Here is an 18,241-nt window from a genome sequence, read left to right as displayed (position 1 = left end):
GCTGCCATGCACCTGTGCATGCCCACACATCCGCACAAAACAACCTCCAGTCCAACTCTCCAATACACCCACCAATGTGCTACCTCCCTTTCTTCATTCGAGGAGCACCGTCCTAGCTTTTAGTTGTCGTGAGTGACAAGTGGATTAAGGGGCTCTGGCAGATGAGACTCCAGGTACCAGGAAGTCAACCATGACAAAATTAAGCAGACCTGACAGTGGTTGCTGAGTCAGTTTCTGAGGAAAAGGAAGGCAGTAGGTGTTGAGAGGAGAGTGTATCCATACAACACACACACACACACACAAAGTTACTGCAAAGCTGAGTGGACTGCATGTCTGCTGATCAAGGCCGATGGACCTGAAGCATATGTCAAGAGGTGAGGCTTTGTCTGAGTTTGGAAAACGAGCTGGAAATGGATTGGTGGTTGAGTCAATTTGGGATTTAGTTAATGGGAATTCAGGCATGCAAGATAGCTTTCACCTATCGGGTATAGCATCCTCTGAGAGTTAGTAATGACTTGTTTGAAACTCACAATTAGTCTCTTACTCTTCTAACAGGAAGAAATAGCAATTTAACAGGCTTGCTCTATCAAGCAAAACAAACATGGCTGTGTACACATATGGCGTACAGTAGGTGTACAGTAGAAATGGTTGCACACATAATTACTTAGCTCAGTTGCTTTTCCTATGGTTTCTTCAAAGGTTTCCCCTGTTAGAGGGGAGGATGTGATGTTGGGCTATAAATATAATTAACTTCACCTAACATACCTTGGAACGAGTGTGATTAAGGATACGTAATTATACCGGTATAAATGTTGATGATGTCTCTTACATTGAATTCAAGTTTTTCCACATTTTCTGTCCTTAACGGTGCACACTTTCAGTCTCAATTACTGACTAAGCATAGTGGCCAACTGGCCCAAGGTCCCTGAAAGCTCCAGGTTCAGTGCGTGTAATTGCTCTGTTGTCATTTTTTATTTTTTATTTTTTAAAGATAAGCGCTTTAAAGGTGAAATGTGCATCGTCTGACTTTTAGTTTAAAACATTCAAAAAAATGAACTTTATCAACAGAATGTGAAGAGGTTACTGTGTTGACGTTATGTCAAAGTAGTCTGCAGCCTTTCTTTACTACAGTCATAAACATATGAGGGATTGTCGATACAGTATTTTATTCAAGTTATATGCGGCTGATGTTTGTGCAGGTTGACAGGGGCAATAGTTGAGTTGTGATGGTGCTTCGGGGGGTAGGGCCTTTAAAAAACGCATCGCCTCGGGGCCAATGGTTCTTTAATGCGACCTTGATTGCAATGCAGAGATATCTACTGAATTGAGAATGCTAACCAGCTAGCCCCAACCCGGCCTGTCCTTTAATATCACTTATACATCGAGAGGTGATAGTGAGTCACTGTAGCGCCAGGATACTATATATCCATGTGTATAAGGGTGCAAACATACTTTAGTGACTACAGGTAGAATATGAATGTGGAAAATAGAGGAAAGGGTGAAATAGGGATAAAAACATTGTTCAGGAATAAATTAGCCAAGGATAGAGTTGGTGCAACCTTCAGTAATGGCCAATCACATTAACTCTTCTCATCTCATTTAAAAGCAGCAGACAGTTTTGTAATACGCTGGGATTAGAGTCCAGGGCACCTTCTCTCCAAAGAAAACTCTCCCCTATCCTCTCTACTATAATTTGCGTTGCCTAAAACTTGAGAGCCATATGCATGGCGAAAAAGTGACAATTTTAATGTGCACAAAGGACGTTTTTGGCAAGGCTGGTACAAGTTGTGTACGATGATTTTAATGCAACGCGCATAATTGGCATTTAATAATTACATAATTGTGCAACATTTCACATAAATATCACAACCTTCAAACTATTGATGTACATACTGTGTAATCATTATGTCTTCAGAAAGCACCATCATGAGAATTTAAATAACATTAAATATAGACGAAATGAGAGGTGATGCAGTAAAGAAGTAGCAGCAGATCATGTGCAACATGTTTTGTGGATAAAGATATCTTCAATTTGATTTAATTTTGAGTGCTCTCTAAAAATGTGCAAAAATTGTCGGATAGATCATCAAAACGTAATCGAAGGCTGAACTTGCATTCCCGTATCTGTCGACTATGAATAAAGGCAGCAGTCACGTCTCCAGCAGACAGACAGTGATCAGAATGTGCAGAGGAGGCAAAGTCCAGCAGAAGGCATGGATCTATAAACACAGAGAACAAGGGCTTTGCTCCTCCAATATTGATTCAGTATGGCTGTGAGACCTGCTTTGGAGCGCAAACATACAATCAGAATGAAAAACACGTGTCAATACGGCAGAAATGGTTTATACATTTAGATGTTGAAAGTCAGCTCTACTTTGTTCACTGAAATATTTTGTGAGGCAAGTGTAACTTTGGCCTCATGAGTGGCTGTTTTACCAGCTCTTCAACAGCTTTGCTTGTTCACTTGACTTGTAGCATTTTGCATACATAGAGTTAACGCACAAAACAATGTTTCATTGGAATTTTGGAATAGCTTTTTGTTATTCTGAAGAATGAACATTTTAAATTTAGAAGTATTACATTCAGTAAGTTTACTGTAGTGGTACTACTAATAATTACAGTAACAATACTAGAAAATATACTAATGATGATAATAATGATACAGAAGACTAGTGGTTAAAGAAGAAGCATGTTAAAACAAGCCAGTATTCTTTTACTTGATGCCCTGAGGGTCAATGAGCCACAAGACTTCTTTTATTCACTATTTATGTATGCCCAGAAATTAATAAGCAAATGTATGCAAATTACATATTGCAAACCTACCGATGCAATGACTAAAATTGCTGATTATCTGATTTTTTTTTTTTACTTGACACTAAATACAATGAAATATGTATGTTCTCTTCATCTAAGATAGATTTCCAGCAAGGATACTTATCAGCCTGAGGCAAATATCAGGGAATAGATTCCAGAACCTGTATCATATATTAAGAACGATTCATATTATTAATATTAACTGTATTTTAACTTTAATATTAAATTATTATAAGCCCCCCAAATTACTTTTGAACTTTAGATCAAATACAATTTCTGATCCAGCTAGATTTATGCTTTTAGTGATATGGTCTTACTTCCAACACACAACAACTATACAATGCAGAAACCACCTTCACAGCTTCATATGAAAACCTAAAATGTAATGGACAAGAAAGATACCAAATCAAAGTAGTTGTCGACCAAATTTCATCAGGAAATACACCTGCAAAACCAATGGCTTCTCATAGAGTATAAAGGCATATAATGCCTGTGTATGATTTGTCGTGCACTGTCTGCAAGAAGGTACAGAATACAAAGAGGGGACTTTAATTATTTGTCTTATCTGGACCCTGAGTCTAAAATAAAGTTTGATTGATTGATTCATTAATTGATTGAATATCAAGCAAACAAATGCGGTCAGAAATCTTCGTTAATTAAACCCTTGTTACACAGGGAGCACTCTCAAAAGAAAAAAGGGAGCAAATATAACTTTGAGAGATCCCTGATCGCGATTTTTTTTCTGCCGATACTTTTTGATGATCTTTGATGATCCATATGAGCAGATACAATCCCTTTGTTGTCGCAGCTGGTCTACAGGCCTCCAGACAATTCTTTTTTTTTTGGCCACTGTCCCAAAAATCATTTGAACTGCTCTGAAGTCAGTGTATACCATCAACTATTCTAAATGATATCCTTTTACTTTGCTATAGAAATATATAATGTTTTTTTCATAATAAAAACAAACAATTCAAATGATTAGGAAATAAAAGATTGTATTTTTATTGATTAAAACAAATCTTGTCATTAGTTTTAATGATGTATTATAAGCTGCTTAGAGCTAGTGTAACAGGTCATAATTCATCTCTAATATCTATTTTACGTCAGTGGTTTGGCCGTATTTTGCGTATTCTTGCTCGCTGTTTAACTGATGAGTGTACATTTATATTGTGTGTAGTAGAGGTGAAATACTGCCCCCTATTTGTTTGGAGCATGTGGTTAGATCATACACATTGCACCGTTAAATGAAGATTTAGATTAATTGTGTATCTGCGGAATATCAAATCCTTTATGCTTTGTAACATTTTTGCAAGCATTATTTGATTAACTGTGTCGTTATCAGACTACTAATGAAGCAGCCGAACATTACGTGAACATCAGGGCAGCCAGCAGGACATATAACAATCAGTCTTTGATGACATCAGACATCTGTGCAGGCAGTAATGCCAAGTGTTCTCATTATAAACTCAGTCGTCTTTTCATCAGTGAGAAATACAAACAATTGTTTGATTGTTATTGGACTCCTACAGGTTTCACATGCTGTGCGAGCTGCAACGGTTGGAATACTGAAAACACATTCGTAGATGTAAAATTGGTCCCTAAGGAGCACTGATTTTATTGCTAAATAAAATTCACTAGTAATCAAAATCAGTAATAACCAAAATATCAAAAAAGTGATGCTTGAACAGGAAAGAATAGCTTTCTCTGCGTGTGCACGTCCTTTGTGTGGGCTATGTCCAATTGCTTGCCACTAAATGTGAGGGCTGATAGACTGCGTGCACAGTGGCTGGCTGAATTTATCAAACCTTTCATCCTTGATACTCCGTTCTGTCTCCCTGAGCCTTTGCGCTACTTAAGAGGTCTTAGCTACATGTGAACGTTAATCAAAACCAAAACATATCACAACTGTGCTGCTGGCGCCTTCAGCAGAATCGTAGCCTTGTTATTTACCTGAGACCCACCTATCCAGAAAAACATTGGCTGAAACAAATGCCTTCTTGTTCCCCTTGTGGATTAAAAAAATATGAACTTAAACCGCTGCTGTGCAATGACGACCACATAAAAGTCAAAAATAGAGCAAATATACATTTTACACATACATCATTCTGTACATCATTTATTTATGAATGTATCGCAGCTCTTTTATTAAATAGCAAAAATAAATCACAGAAGCCATTCAACATAGGGGTATTTTCTTTTTTACTGATTCATAAATCACTCCTCAGTTACCCTTTGTGCCAAAATCTGTGTTCATCATCATTGTCAATTCTGCCGCAGCTACGCCTAACCACTGGGCTGCACAGCTCTGATAATTTTCCCACTATTGTACCAAATTTTTCCTTATGCCTTCATTTAGTAATTCTGTAGCGGGCGAAAATAAATCATTTCATAATGCGGACATGGTCCTCCACTTTTCTTCAGTGGGGTTCTCAGCATAAAGAGAAGGAAAATAGTCAATACAATGAGAGGTCCCTTCCCACTGAGAACAAAATCATACCTTGCTGATAGAAATAAATGGCATGTGGTTGTTTCACTTTGTGTGGCTGAACATGATTGCTGAAAGCTAGGACTCCAGTGGGGAGGGAGGGTCATTTAGAAATGAAAATAAGATACCCAATGGGGTGTTTTAATGGAAAAAAAACAACTTTTTTATGAGTGAGTGCCTTCCTTTCGAAATATGCAAGATAAAGTTCGATTAGGAATTGTGTATACAGGCTTGCATGCTATCGCGGCTGCGCATGAGTGTGCATGTGGCGTGTGAACTGTATATTCAGTCACGCGTGAAGTGTGCAAGTGTGCATTCCTACTGGAGAGTGTGCTTACTGCATCCATCGTAAGGTCACCTATCCATATAGTTACTTCTGATTCACACCAGCGCTCAATATGCATTTTTTCCTGATGATGCCGCAGTGCTGTGGGTGCTGGTAGTGTAGCAGCCACAGCCATGCTATCCTATTTCTTATTTCACAGTCCAGTCATATGATCCAGATTTTTGTCGACTGCTGTAGGTTTGGAGCAGTTTATATCTAGTTTTCATTTGCCACAAGCAAGCAGAATTACACGCAGTGTTGCTTCAGTTGTGCACTTGAGGGTGCCACAGTTATTAAAAATACCCCAAAGTTGCTCATTTTCTCGGTGTCATTCAAAACAAATGAGTTACATAAGAAATGGCTTTTACAGACACATTTAGTGTTTTCCAAAGAATGCTAAATTACAAGGAAGGCTATAGAAATATCAGAGCAATGAGCTATTACATGTGTTCCTCAAATATTGTTGCCTTATCCCTCTAAGGCAAAAATATCCCTCTCTCTTATCCCTCTCTTACACTGTAGCCATATATATGATATTAACAAGGCAGAAAAGAATGTCCTCAGAGATCTTCCAGTGTCAGGCTTTGAGAATTACTGAGGAGCACGTCTGTGTATCCAGAAATAGTAAGTCATTAACAGAATGGCAGGTGATGGGCGTATTAGGAGGGCTCAGCAGAGGCAATGTGTAATGAAGACAGTTCAACCTCACAGTATTCTTCCCCGTATACCACTCACACATCATATTGCCTTCATCCATTGTTTTCTTTATCTCACATAGCTTCAAACCACCTTTTTATTTTTCTCGGCCTTTCAAGTTGAAATGCAACTTGGGGACAGAGTATGATGGGAGGTTTGCTTGCTGAGAAATGCAGTATACTCCTCTCAGTGTGGTTTGAAAATCAGAAGTGAACGAGAGACTGCTCCCATCACAAGTTGCAGGAATTATAGAATTAACGAGAGCTCCATATGGTGTGATATTTTTAATGAAGTTGGTGAAAAGAGGTTTTATTGTACAACTGAGACGTATACCACACACATCCAAGCGTGATTTCGAATGCATATGATTTCTCCTCCTCCATTCTCACAGTGCTGCAGTGCTAATATACAGCTAGTACTTTAGTTTATAGAAATGTAAAGCCCTTTGATTTTACATTATAGTACAATGTTATTTAGTTTAGTGTATATTACTGAATTTTGTATTAATACGCGAGGATACAGATATATGCAAATGTGCAAAACTTGCATAAAACTTCCATGAAACATGTTGGGAAGAAACTGATATTTTGATTGAGTCCTGTGACATTTGTCTCACAATTTATGTTTTGAGAGGCCTGCGAATATCCCTGATGATTCATAGCGCTCCAAGATAATGTAAGTCCATTTTGCAATTACTCTGTTAGAATATTTGTAGCGCTTGGTGTAACAACAGCATGTGTTTTCTCGGTCATAAGTCGACCTTTGCCTCCCATGTTGACTGTTGACAGTTCCAAACTCTGCATTTCAGGAGCTATAAATGGTCAAACTCCAGGATCCTAATGAGATTTTTAATTGCCGTTTTTTTACTAAAGGCAGGTGCATCGTAAAGGTCAACCATACAAGTCAATAGGCCTGTGTGCTTAAACAATGGACAGGGCTGGCATCAATTGTAAGATAAATACAGTATACAGTGCATTCAGTGTCTTGCTTGCTAGGGGTTCCTAACGAGACTGGATCAACTGAGCCACTTTGAATCCATTGAAGTGATAAACATTTCTACTCTAATTATAGGATATGTATAATGAGAGCATTGCTTGAGAAAAGTGCATAATATGCTTGAGGTCTCAATACCTAGCTGGTGTGCTTCTACTACAGTACTACTGATGATGTATGTAACTGACAGAGACAAGCTCATATATGATTCATTTTAATATGAAAAGAAAGAAGTGATGTAATTGAGTCTCAACACACACAAACACATGTCCAAAACCCACATATTCCACCTACACACCACCGATACACTGCAGCTGCATTGCATGCATGTCACCAGGGTGAATTTTTAGCATTTTGAAAAACAAAGAATTTATCCCAGAAGAGGAGAAACTTAGTTTTCCCAACATTTGGCACTTGGGGAATAGTAAATGCACATTTGGTTGCCAACAAGAAAATATAGAAACAGAAGAAAAGTAGGATCTCATGTGCATTATTTCTTATTTACTTCCTAAGATGATTTTCTTGATGACAGATGACAATTAGAGAGGATGTTCCAGAACCGTGGTTTCACTGTGGGCTGTGATTCAGTCTGGGCCCACTGGGATTCCACTGTTATGTTCTGCTTAATAATCCAAATCCTCTAAATCCCCCTCGGCCCACTTCAGTCCTTTGATTGCTCCTTGTATTTTTATTGCGTTATACTCCATTTTCATAATCTGGTGCACAGCACTCTTATGGCGTGTGCTGGAGAGAATGAAAAGAGAGAGCCGAACAAGCGCAGCATACTGCCCTCCTAAAGTCATTCAGATTACAAGGGTCAATCTCTAATCCATAAAGCTGGGGATGTCTGCTCCCAACTTGGAATAATAATTCTTGAAGAAAAATGACTGTATGGTAAACTGGCGCTGGCAAGCTGCACTCATGTTTATGCACATCCATTTGAGTGTGTGATTTGTGTGCAACTGCAAATGTAGTTTGTGAGTATGCCTGCTTTGCCACCTGAGAAAATGTCCGATGGTGACAGAGGACAGATAGTCACTTGTCTCAGTCCCCGTGGATCATGCAACACAATCTTTGGAAGGAAGTAATTCATTTGGCGATAAGCACAACAAAAATGGAGGAAAAAGAGCACCGTCAGCAGCCATCAAGATGGTGGAGTGTGATAGGCAAGTCTAGCTCTGTAATCAATCTGCACATACACTTTATGCAAGGCCATGCTGTGCATTTTAAAGTCCATTGCTTGGCTGGGAAGAAATAAAGACGGGAACATGCAAAGTGTGGACCAGTTGTTCCAGTAAAAAATGCAATAAGATAATCATGTATGTCTCATATACAGTTTTCAGTTAAATGCAATCAACTTTTATTCGAGTAAAATTGCCCTTATAGTAAACATAAATGTGCATTTGGGGAAACATTGTTAAAGAGCACTGGTTGCATTAAGACATTACACTGACTTTAACATACAGCATTTTTTTTTATAGTTTCTAACATTACAATAGCATTGAGACATATTTCTATAACTGATGTTTCTATGGCACTCCGTATTGAGTTTATTATTGTCATTCAAATTTGCACAACAAGAATGCGACAGTACCACTGTCATATTGATAGTACCACTTTACCACCCAGAGATTAAAAGATTTATTGTGATAAAATGACACAATACATACAGAAATCATGTTACAGCATTGGGATGTGAATACTATGTGTCTGCGGTTGATGAAAATTAGCTGAATTTATTCTTGAAACTAAGATTGTAACGGAGTTTGTCTCCCCATGATTTTGCATTTCCCCCCCCAACAGCCTGATGCCAAGGGTAAGATCTGTCTAATTTCTTGCTTGTCAGCCCACCATCTGGTGCAGTATCAACATTAAAGATGGGAGTAATGGGTCCGTACTGTCATTTAAACACACAAACAAACACACACACTAGTGTAGAATGCTCAAGTTACTGAGGCCATAGGAGGTGGACATCTTACTCACATTGGTCATTGTTGTTTACCTGACAAAGTGATGTTTTTGTCAGGTGAAGCCTGAGGCGTGAAGCCTTTTCTCAAGACCCCAATTTAGTCTTAAGTAGATTTCAGTAATTCGTTTCGAGTACAAGTAGCTGGTCAATTGTTGGTTTTGGTGTAAATGGGTGCTTCTGACAGCTGATGTACTGAGAGCAGAATGACTTGCATTAAGCAAAGAAGTAAGTAGTTAAATCATCGTCGGTGTCCGAATTGGCCCCTCTCCCCTCCTTTGGATCTGTTTGGAACACCCTCCATCTGCACCCAAGCCCTCTACTCATATAAGTGTACGGTAATTTCCTAGACAAAGCTAAAAACTGTCTTTAAAACATATTGAGGAACATTAGTCCAGTTCTAAGGTGAGATTTTAATTTAGTATTAGTTCTGCAATTATCTTTTTGTCCTTTCTATTTTCTTTCCCATTTCTGGGATTTCCTGTTCAAATTCAAAGCAGCTATATTCAACGTTTTTATATTAGCAGTGAATCACATGCATATTTTATCAGAAGTGGGTCGCACGGGCACAGAAAATGAACACTTGTCACTACAGTTCTGTATGGCGGAACATAGCGCCTTTCAGCTCATTGTTTTGGTTTTTCTGGCCTGCAGCTTTACTGTTTGTTTCGCTCTTTTGTTTTCAGTGAGAAAGCTATGATAAAACCACTGCACACTACCTACCAGCACCGAATGGCTGACAAACAAAACTAGAAAACATAGTGAAGCGTTTGATGGCTAAAGGAGTTAGTGGAGACTCACCAAGAAACAAAACTCTAAATGGATGGTACTGCTGCTAACAAATTCACCATATCAACCTAAAAGGTGACGCCACGGTATGTCAATAATGTGATAACAGCTTGTTTCCGCTGCCCCCAAGTGGCCGAGAAAATCCCTTTCAACACCTGCGGCAGACACATGCTGATCACACATTCTTCAGCTCATGTGCCACTGGTGAAGCAGAAAACCCCCACTCTGTCGACAGTACTAAACACAATACAGTATAATACTAAAGAAACTTCTCCTTACCATTACAGATACACAATCTATTTCTGTACTTAAACATAAACAAAATAGATGTCAAAACATGTCTTCTGGCATGTTCAAATTATAAGTCTGCGACATGTTCACGTTGGCATTTTTTTTTCATTTGTGTGCTCAACTAAGACCTGCAAGAAACACTGAAGGCTTTTCGTCAAATTAATTTTGTATCTCCCTTAATCTCCTTTGCTGATCTCTTTTAGCTTTTTGGAACCTTGTCAAAGTACTATTAGGAGCTACCATGAAGAACCTAATGAGCGGAGGCAACTGAAAAGAGGAGAGATTTCTCTCCTTCCTTTCTTTTCAAGCGCAATCTCTCCCAAGGTCTCAAATGTGTGAGCTGTATCTATTAAAGCAGCCTCTGCAAAACTGAATAGCGTGATTACTTCTTTAGACATAGGTCTGTGGATGGGGAACAAGAACCACTGCTGTAGTCTCAGGGCTGTTGTATGGAACACAACAAGAACATAGTTCAAGAACAATCACCATTTATTTTGCTCCTTCAAAATGAAAAGTTTTTTAAAGTTGTCTCAAAGAAATAACATCTTTGCAACAAGTTGGAAATTAGTAGTCTTGGGGAAAACTGCAGAGATTATGAAGCATGTTACATGTGTGAAAACCTGTAGCAAGACATTCTGTCACTGCACAATATTCCTGTGTCTGTGGGCCACAGGACTGTTGTGTTAACTCAGTGCAATTAGCACATGTGGAAATCTAAGTCTGTGTCTAATACTGTTACATTATCCACTGACAGCAGTGATGAGCAGATGTTAACATCTTACTACCGCCTGACATTGTTAATGGCTGAGGGGGGTCTTGCATATGTTGTCTTAAAGTGTAGCGTGTAGCAGAGTACTGCACACTGTGAAGACTAAGAAGTGAAAATGCGTCCACTCCTATATGCACATCATGTGCATGCAGATGTTTGCACTCTCAAACACACGCACACATTGGAACAAATGGCACAAGTGCATTTGTTTGCTTCAAATGGTCATTTCATTTCAGTCTTTACTCTTTCGCAGGTGACAGAGACGAGGACGGGGCCCCTGGGATGCAGTAGCTATGACAATCTGGACTCAGTCAGCTCAATCCTTCTGCAGAGCCCTGAGAGCAAGCTTCATCTGCAAGGTAAACAATCCCGGCATATCAATATTTTCCACATGCTGCACAGTAATGTTTGACATTACAGGGCAGCGGGGTCAACTCCATTTTATCCTCTAAAAGTAAAGGACATCTATAGTCATAAATAAAATACTCTTAGTTGCACAAGGGAGACGTGTGCATTCTCAAGAATGAATGTCAGTGCATTTTTTTTAATTGGGCCGGGGGTAGATTTGTTCTCCAATCCTCTGGGGACACGCAGTACGATTCTCTGTGGTGATAGACACGTGCTGTCTTAATCGTTTTCTTTCTCTCTTAAAGCTTTGTTCAAAGACCCAGCCTAAATACAAAACAGTTGCATGAACTGTGCAAACCATTCAGACATGAGCGAGAAAGCAAGCAATCTCCATGAAGGTAAACTGTATAATATAGTATATATCTCTGATATTTTTAGTCCATCAGAATGTATCTCAAGAATGTTTTCATCGCATTAAAGACTTTTAAAACGAATCCTCTAGCGCTTTACTCACAGATCATATGTCAGTGGATGCAAATAGCAACTTTTACCCATTAGTGGTAATGTTCTTTTAAGTGAAACGAGTTATGTCTTACAACTAATAATTAGCATAAGGGAAGCATGCTTGCAGTGACAGTCACCCTAGGGAAAAAGAATGATGAAAGCCTGTGTAACTGAGGTCAAGTGTTTGAATAGCGTGATTGTTTCTTTGATTTATTGGAGTTTACGCAGGTTATTAAAACCAGTCTGAGAATCACAGAGGCTTATTTTATCATCCCCCCGCCTCTATTTCCTCTCTCTGAAGGAATCATTACTCGTCCTCCAAAATCAGAGAACTAAGTGGTTTGTCAAAGAAACACTTTTAAGTCTTCCGCTGCCACTTACTCAAAGGACTCTATAGGTTTTGGGAAAAGCTTTATTGTCACGCACCAAACGTATTAGCCTTGTGCTTTGAAGACTGCTTGAACACCCAATTGATAGATGACAGGCCTGGAAAAGATTCTTTCTTTTGGCTTGATAATAATCCCAATAGAGTGGAAAAGCTTTTCCGAATTGGTTTTGCATTGGGCCAAAATATATTAGTGTGTGTGTGCATTTTGTGTGTGGACAAAGTGTGACAGGAGGTGTTGAGAGTTCTCCTGAAAATACGTTCTTTCAAGAGCAATTATCGTTTCTGCATTTAATTAGAGAACTGATGGTGCAACTTCTTCAACAATCACAGTGCTCTTCATAGTGCTCTTTAAAGCGATAGCACTTCACACAGCTTATTGAGAGGCGTGTAGTTAATAGAGATATTTTACTTTAGTTTTATGCTGTTGAAATACATTTATAATAAGAGCCAATCATTTCATTCACCTCACAGCTTTCCCTTTGACATGAACGCTAGCTCAAGTGTAACATTTAGTCTTATTTCATCCCCTAGTGAACAATACATTCCTCTCAGATCAAACCAGTCATGTGCATGTATAAAAATTTGTCCTCCTACGCACATAAAATTGGTTGAGGTTAAACGTTTTGATTCAGTTAGGTCACTGGCTGTGGTCTGCATTGAGTCCCATGTTGGTAGGATTTATGCTGATCTTCTCTATTGTTCCTATAACTCAGTCAGCTTCAAAATAGTGTTGTTTTTTCTTCTTCTGGAAAGTGCAATATATATAACCATCACATATTATTCTATATATCTAGGTTTCCAACAAACACGAGCAGACGACAAAGACACACTGAGATGGTCTTTAGATTATTTTCTATACTTAGAAAAGGATACAATTCTTGAAGTAACTTTTAATTGTTGTAGTTATATATGCAAAATACCTTAGCGTCAACCTTTAAGCCGTGCATGGCCAAATGTTTGGCTGGTAGGGCATAGCTTGAAGCGGCTGCTAGGTTGTTGCAGGTATGTTCTAGCTGTTCAGGTTTGCATCTGGTCGCTGTGGTGGTATGAATATTTAGTCGGGCATGGCTTGATGGTTGCTCAGGTGTTTGATGCGGGTGTTGGGACATCTTCAGATAGTTGTTATTAGCTGTTTTTTTTTGGCAACTAGGGTGGCACTACGTGATTGATACAGTGTCTCTGACCACTTAAGTAAATTGTTAAGTGGTTGCTACCGTCTAATCTGTAATTGCAAGGGTATTTAGAGTTATAACTGTGGTAATTGTGATTAGTGTGATTAGAAGAAAGAAACATACACTCCACAGAAGAAAGGTATAGGGCACCATTATAGCAGCATGTGTTCAAATGTTGTTTTTCTTTTATCTGGGTGCACTTAGAATAATTGGATGTGTAGGAAACGAATAGTTGAACCATTTGGAACAACTTGTGAACCCCATAGTGGTTCCAAAAGCAGCTTTATTGCCGTTTCTTCATACAAAATCACTATATTCCCTGACAGATTTACTGAATCCCTTGACTGGTCTTTACAGTCAATGCCCAAAACAATAACAGCTCTGACAGCATTGTCCACGTCTTTGACAACACGCCATAAATGGACTTCACAAGCTATAACCTTGAGGAGGAAGACGTTGGCTTGGCCTGGGACTGCTCTTTTAAGCACTAGCAGCTCCCAGCACATTTAATAAACACCCACCATGTGTCTCATTTTGAAATGCCTATTGACCTTTTACCAGACAATTAGCTTAAATGCTAACTTTTGGCATTTAAACTGTGAGGAGGAGTCAAATCTGGCCAATGTAGAAGATCACAGATCACTGGCAGCAGCATCTAATAGCTAAATATGCACATCATGCAACATTTCAATTAAAATGTAATTTTAGCCTAAAAAAACAAACCATTCACCTGAATGTAGATGTACTTTAAAAAGTAGGAATTAGACATCTAGGACATATAACTTTTGCTGATTCTTCTGTATGGTGTTTTCTATCTTTTTAACTTCTTACAAAGGTTTATATAAACCTACACTGAACTTGTGTGTCACGACTCCACACTGCTCAACCAACTCATTATTTTTATGTTTCGTGGGTTCAATCAATAAAGAACTGAAGGGAAGTGCACAGCTATTCTCGTGAGGTAATGGTTCACAGGTAGACATCAAAGAAAGGAGAAGAGAGATGAACCCCTTTTAATTCTGATGCAATTTTATCTTTTAACTCTTCTGCGCATATGTTTTTTTTTTTTATGATGTACATATGAGTATGTAGTGCGTAGGAAGGGTGCATAAAATCAGCGAGCTCACAGGGCACTCATCATGACAGTCGAGATAGAATCCTTAGAAAGGTTATTCAGGCTTCCAACATCCATATGTCCACATCTTAGGAATCAGATGATGAAATCACAATGTGGAAAAGAAGAGCCATGCCTGCCTTTTAAAATTTAGATTCATGTATGCTATTTTAATGGAGATGCATTCATGTATTTCTTTCTTTTATTTTGAATCACTGCTTAATTTGAATGTTTTTCTTCTTTGTCTATTGTATTTTTATTATCTAGTACTTGACTATTTTCTACAGTGTGCACATGTAGATGCCTGTCCTGAATTAACGACTTCTTTGTGAACACTATATCTGTGTTGATTTTGATTGCTAGACAATATACGTATATATCTCCGCTGTGAAAACCATGCATCCCCACATTTGGCAATCAAACCAAAAGTAAGTAGTCCTTGATGATTTGTGGGAACCCCCCTTCTTCTTAAGTTGAATGAACAATTTTACAACCCCACCCGGTTACCTGAACAGTGTATTGTCTGAAAGCAAGGCTGTTTTTCCATCATTCGTGAAATGTTGACATCTTGGAATTACATGGTTTTCACAGGACAGCGACAATATGTCACCCGAATGATTTGTAGTTTTCTTCCTGAGGATGAAAAATGCCAATTCATTGAACCCGAAAAAAACAAGATTTTACCGAAGCTATGAAAATGCATCTCTGTCCTCTTTGCTCTGGTGTGTTTAACCAAACCGTTTGTTACATAAAGTAGAAAAGGTTTGTTCTCATTAACTTAGTCGGAAGGTTTTGAACTCTTGGTTTCCTCATTCATCAGCACAGGAAAAATAATGCTGCACAAATGCTCTGGCTTTCAGCCAGAGGCTTCTTCAGCATGCACGTAAACTGAAGAAGGCCTCTGGCCACTTAATCAAGTTAATCCTAACTAAAATATTCACTGGCTTACAAAAACTAGAGATTAGCCAATGTAGTTGGAACACAACACTGGCTGACTGAGAATAACCAAGAATGAAGTGTCATCTGTCTGATGATACTTGATACTTAAATGTGGATCCTGATAAATGAATTATGGTCCAAAGGGGATAATAACACAAAAATGACTTTAACATTTTTTCAGGTCTTGTGTAGCCTCTCCTCTTAACATGGTTTTTCTGCACTGTATGAGGGTGGGACTGTCCTTTCCAGACTCTTTAAAATCACTACCAGTGAGTGAACAAAGAGATTGTGATTAAAAATGTGGAATTCTACTCGTCATGGGTGTAATTGCAGACAGTGTTATGCACATCTCTTTTTCTGTCAGTTGAAATTTTCAGAATGGTGTGTGTGTGAGATCTCCCACCCTACTGGAGTCATTTCTGATGAGCCGTGTCGAGTACTTTTTTTATCTTGTCGGCTTATTCTTCAGTTTTCCTATATTTCTAAAATTGTTCTTTTTTTAAACATATCCACCGCATTGCTTTATCTGTCCCTTCCTCCACCCTAATATTTTGTCATTTTTTTCAGCTGTTCTCTTTTTAGGGCCCGAGCACCGACGTCCATATTATGATCACATCATATTTTGGCCACCCTAACCATGTCTTTTCTGATTGTCTTTCATCAACTGGTAAATGCTGATCAAAAATCTTTGTCTCTTATGTATAATTCCATTTTTTGGAAATGAATAAACGTATATAAAAACCTTAATCTAGCTAATTCATGAATTAAATAAGAGGATCATATTAGTATGCAGTGCCATGTGAGTTACAGCAAGGATGCAGTAATAGAAAACCCACTCCATTTCGTTCTTCTAATTAAACTTTTAATCATGTCTTTTTCATTCCCATTTGTATATCTTTCGCTCCAAACCTCAGCAGTTTATCTACCTTGAGGCACAAGTGTAACTGCAAAACTTTGTTAGAAAATATATACAAGAAAATTATTTAAAACCTGTAACCAAACACTTTAACTGCTTTTTGAGAAAATAACTTTGGTGGAATTAGTTTTAAACAGTCTGAGACAGCATTCTGTTTTATATGTAATCAAACTAGTGAATTAAGATGTGGTCAGATTTTACACTTCAGACTGACTCCCCAAAATAACAGAATTCTCAAAAGGGAATTCTTTCCTCTCCTTCCACCCCATGTGGTCTGCTCTTCGTGAGCTGGCGGGACTGTGAGCCACAGATAACACAATGCGGATAATTCCTCTGCTTTCTCTTAGATTGAGATTAAAATGCTGTAGTAGAATATCATCTCAAGGGAGCTACCTATCAAAGCATAAACTCTCCCACAGTTTTGCTTTGGGAAATGTTTTGGCAATTTAACCCCCCCCCGATCCCTCATCCCCCCTTTTTTTCCCTTATCCCCCGACAATCATCAGAATTAGAGATGGCACTGGAAAAAAATGTTTTAGAGCAAAGCTTTGATCTAGACACAGAACTTTGCAAACTAAGGAGGTTTCAGTGATAAATGTTGGCATGTTTAGCGCCAGAGTGCATTCTATGTGCATCACTTTATTGGCAGCTAAACACAGTAAAAGAGGGCATCATGATACAGTATGTTGTTAGCAGAGACTATTTGTGGGCATGCATGAGGAAATCCTTATTTCTGGCCCAGTCAACACAAATTACATTATAACCTTGCACACATTTATGTCGCTGAACATTATGTAATCAACCAATTTTGCATTACAAATTATCGACTGGGTCAAAGGCATATTATGCATAAGAAGCAGAAGCCATGACCAACTCTTAGATTGTTTATGGATTTTGTGATTTTGACATTTATAAAAGAACTCTTTTTTTTCTTTATTCTCTTAAATGAAATCGCAATGAAAGATCCACACCATTTAGCTTTACTACAATTGGGATTTAAATACACTTCTGTTCTCCCACATTCATTTGTTAGTTGTTTGTCCTCTCTCCAGGCTAAAGCTTAGAAATCCGATGCTATTGGTTTCGTCTGGATTCTCACTTTCTGTCTCCACTGGGACCTGCAAGTAGAAATAGCTTATTGAGTTGTGAGAATAAAATGAAAGAGGATATTAGCATGTGGTGGACAAATTGTGTGGATTGTCATTGTTTAATTTAACTCTTATTATACAGTATGTTTCAGGTGGTAGGGAGAAAATAGTCGCCTTTTTATTTTCTCTTATTAGCCGAATACCTTCCATCTGTTAGTATTCATCATTGATTATCTTAATTTAATTTGTGGCATTTAAATAGCAAAACAGCAGGGCCTTTCAGTGTATTGGGCAGAACACTGGAATATTATTTATGTATTCTGACACACACACTGGCGATAAAAAAAATAATGGTTACATATATTAACTGGGCCAAACAAAGGCCCTGGAACCTCCACAAGCCATTACCTAAGGACCCAATCACCTCCAATATGGCTGTCATAAATTAGCCCCAAAACAAAAGCAAAACTAATTTGTTTCTTTCAATCACCAGCACATGTTGTCTCTCTTTTCTTTTTCTCCAGTTTCCTCAACAGCCTATCTTTGAAGAGCCATGAGCCTATCCTGGAAGATTTATGAATATGTTAGAATAGCCTGAGCCAACAGTTTTCAATGTGGTGAAGTGAAAATAAATTAAACCGGCC

The 18,241-nt window shown here is 38.4% G+C and overlaps 1 protein-coding gene across 5 annotated transcripts in view; it reads left to right on the top strand.

The window, feature by feature from the left end:
- Positions 1-18,241, top strand: part of brinp1 (bone morphogenetic protein/retinoic acid inducible neural-specific 1) — a 152,914-nt gene that overhangs the window by 111,478 nt on the left and 23,195 nt on the right. For all 5 annotated transcript variants that reach the window (XM_031860066.1, XM_031860067.1, XM_031860065.1 and 2 more), the window contains one exon: positions 11,382-11,487. In XM_031860066.1, coding sequence (XP_031715926.1) covers positions 11,382-11,487 — 106 coding nt within the window. The remainder of the gene's footprint in view (positions 1-11,381; positions 11,488-18,241) is intronic.

The sequence above is a fragment of the Anarrhichthys ocellatus genome, unplaced genomic scaffold (assembly GCF_004355925.1).
Source record: "Anarrhichthys ocellatus isolate YVR2014 unplaced genomic scaffold, GSC_Weel_1.0 scaffold23, whole genome shotgun sequence".
NCBI classification, from domain to species: domain Eukaryota; kingdom Metazoa; phylum Chordata; class Actinopteri; order Perciformes; family Anarhichadidae; genus Anarrhichthys; species Anarrhichthys ocellatus.
This window is presented reverse-complemented; position numbering and strand designations above follow the sequence as displayed.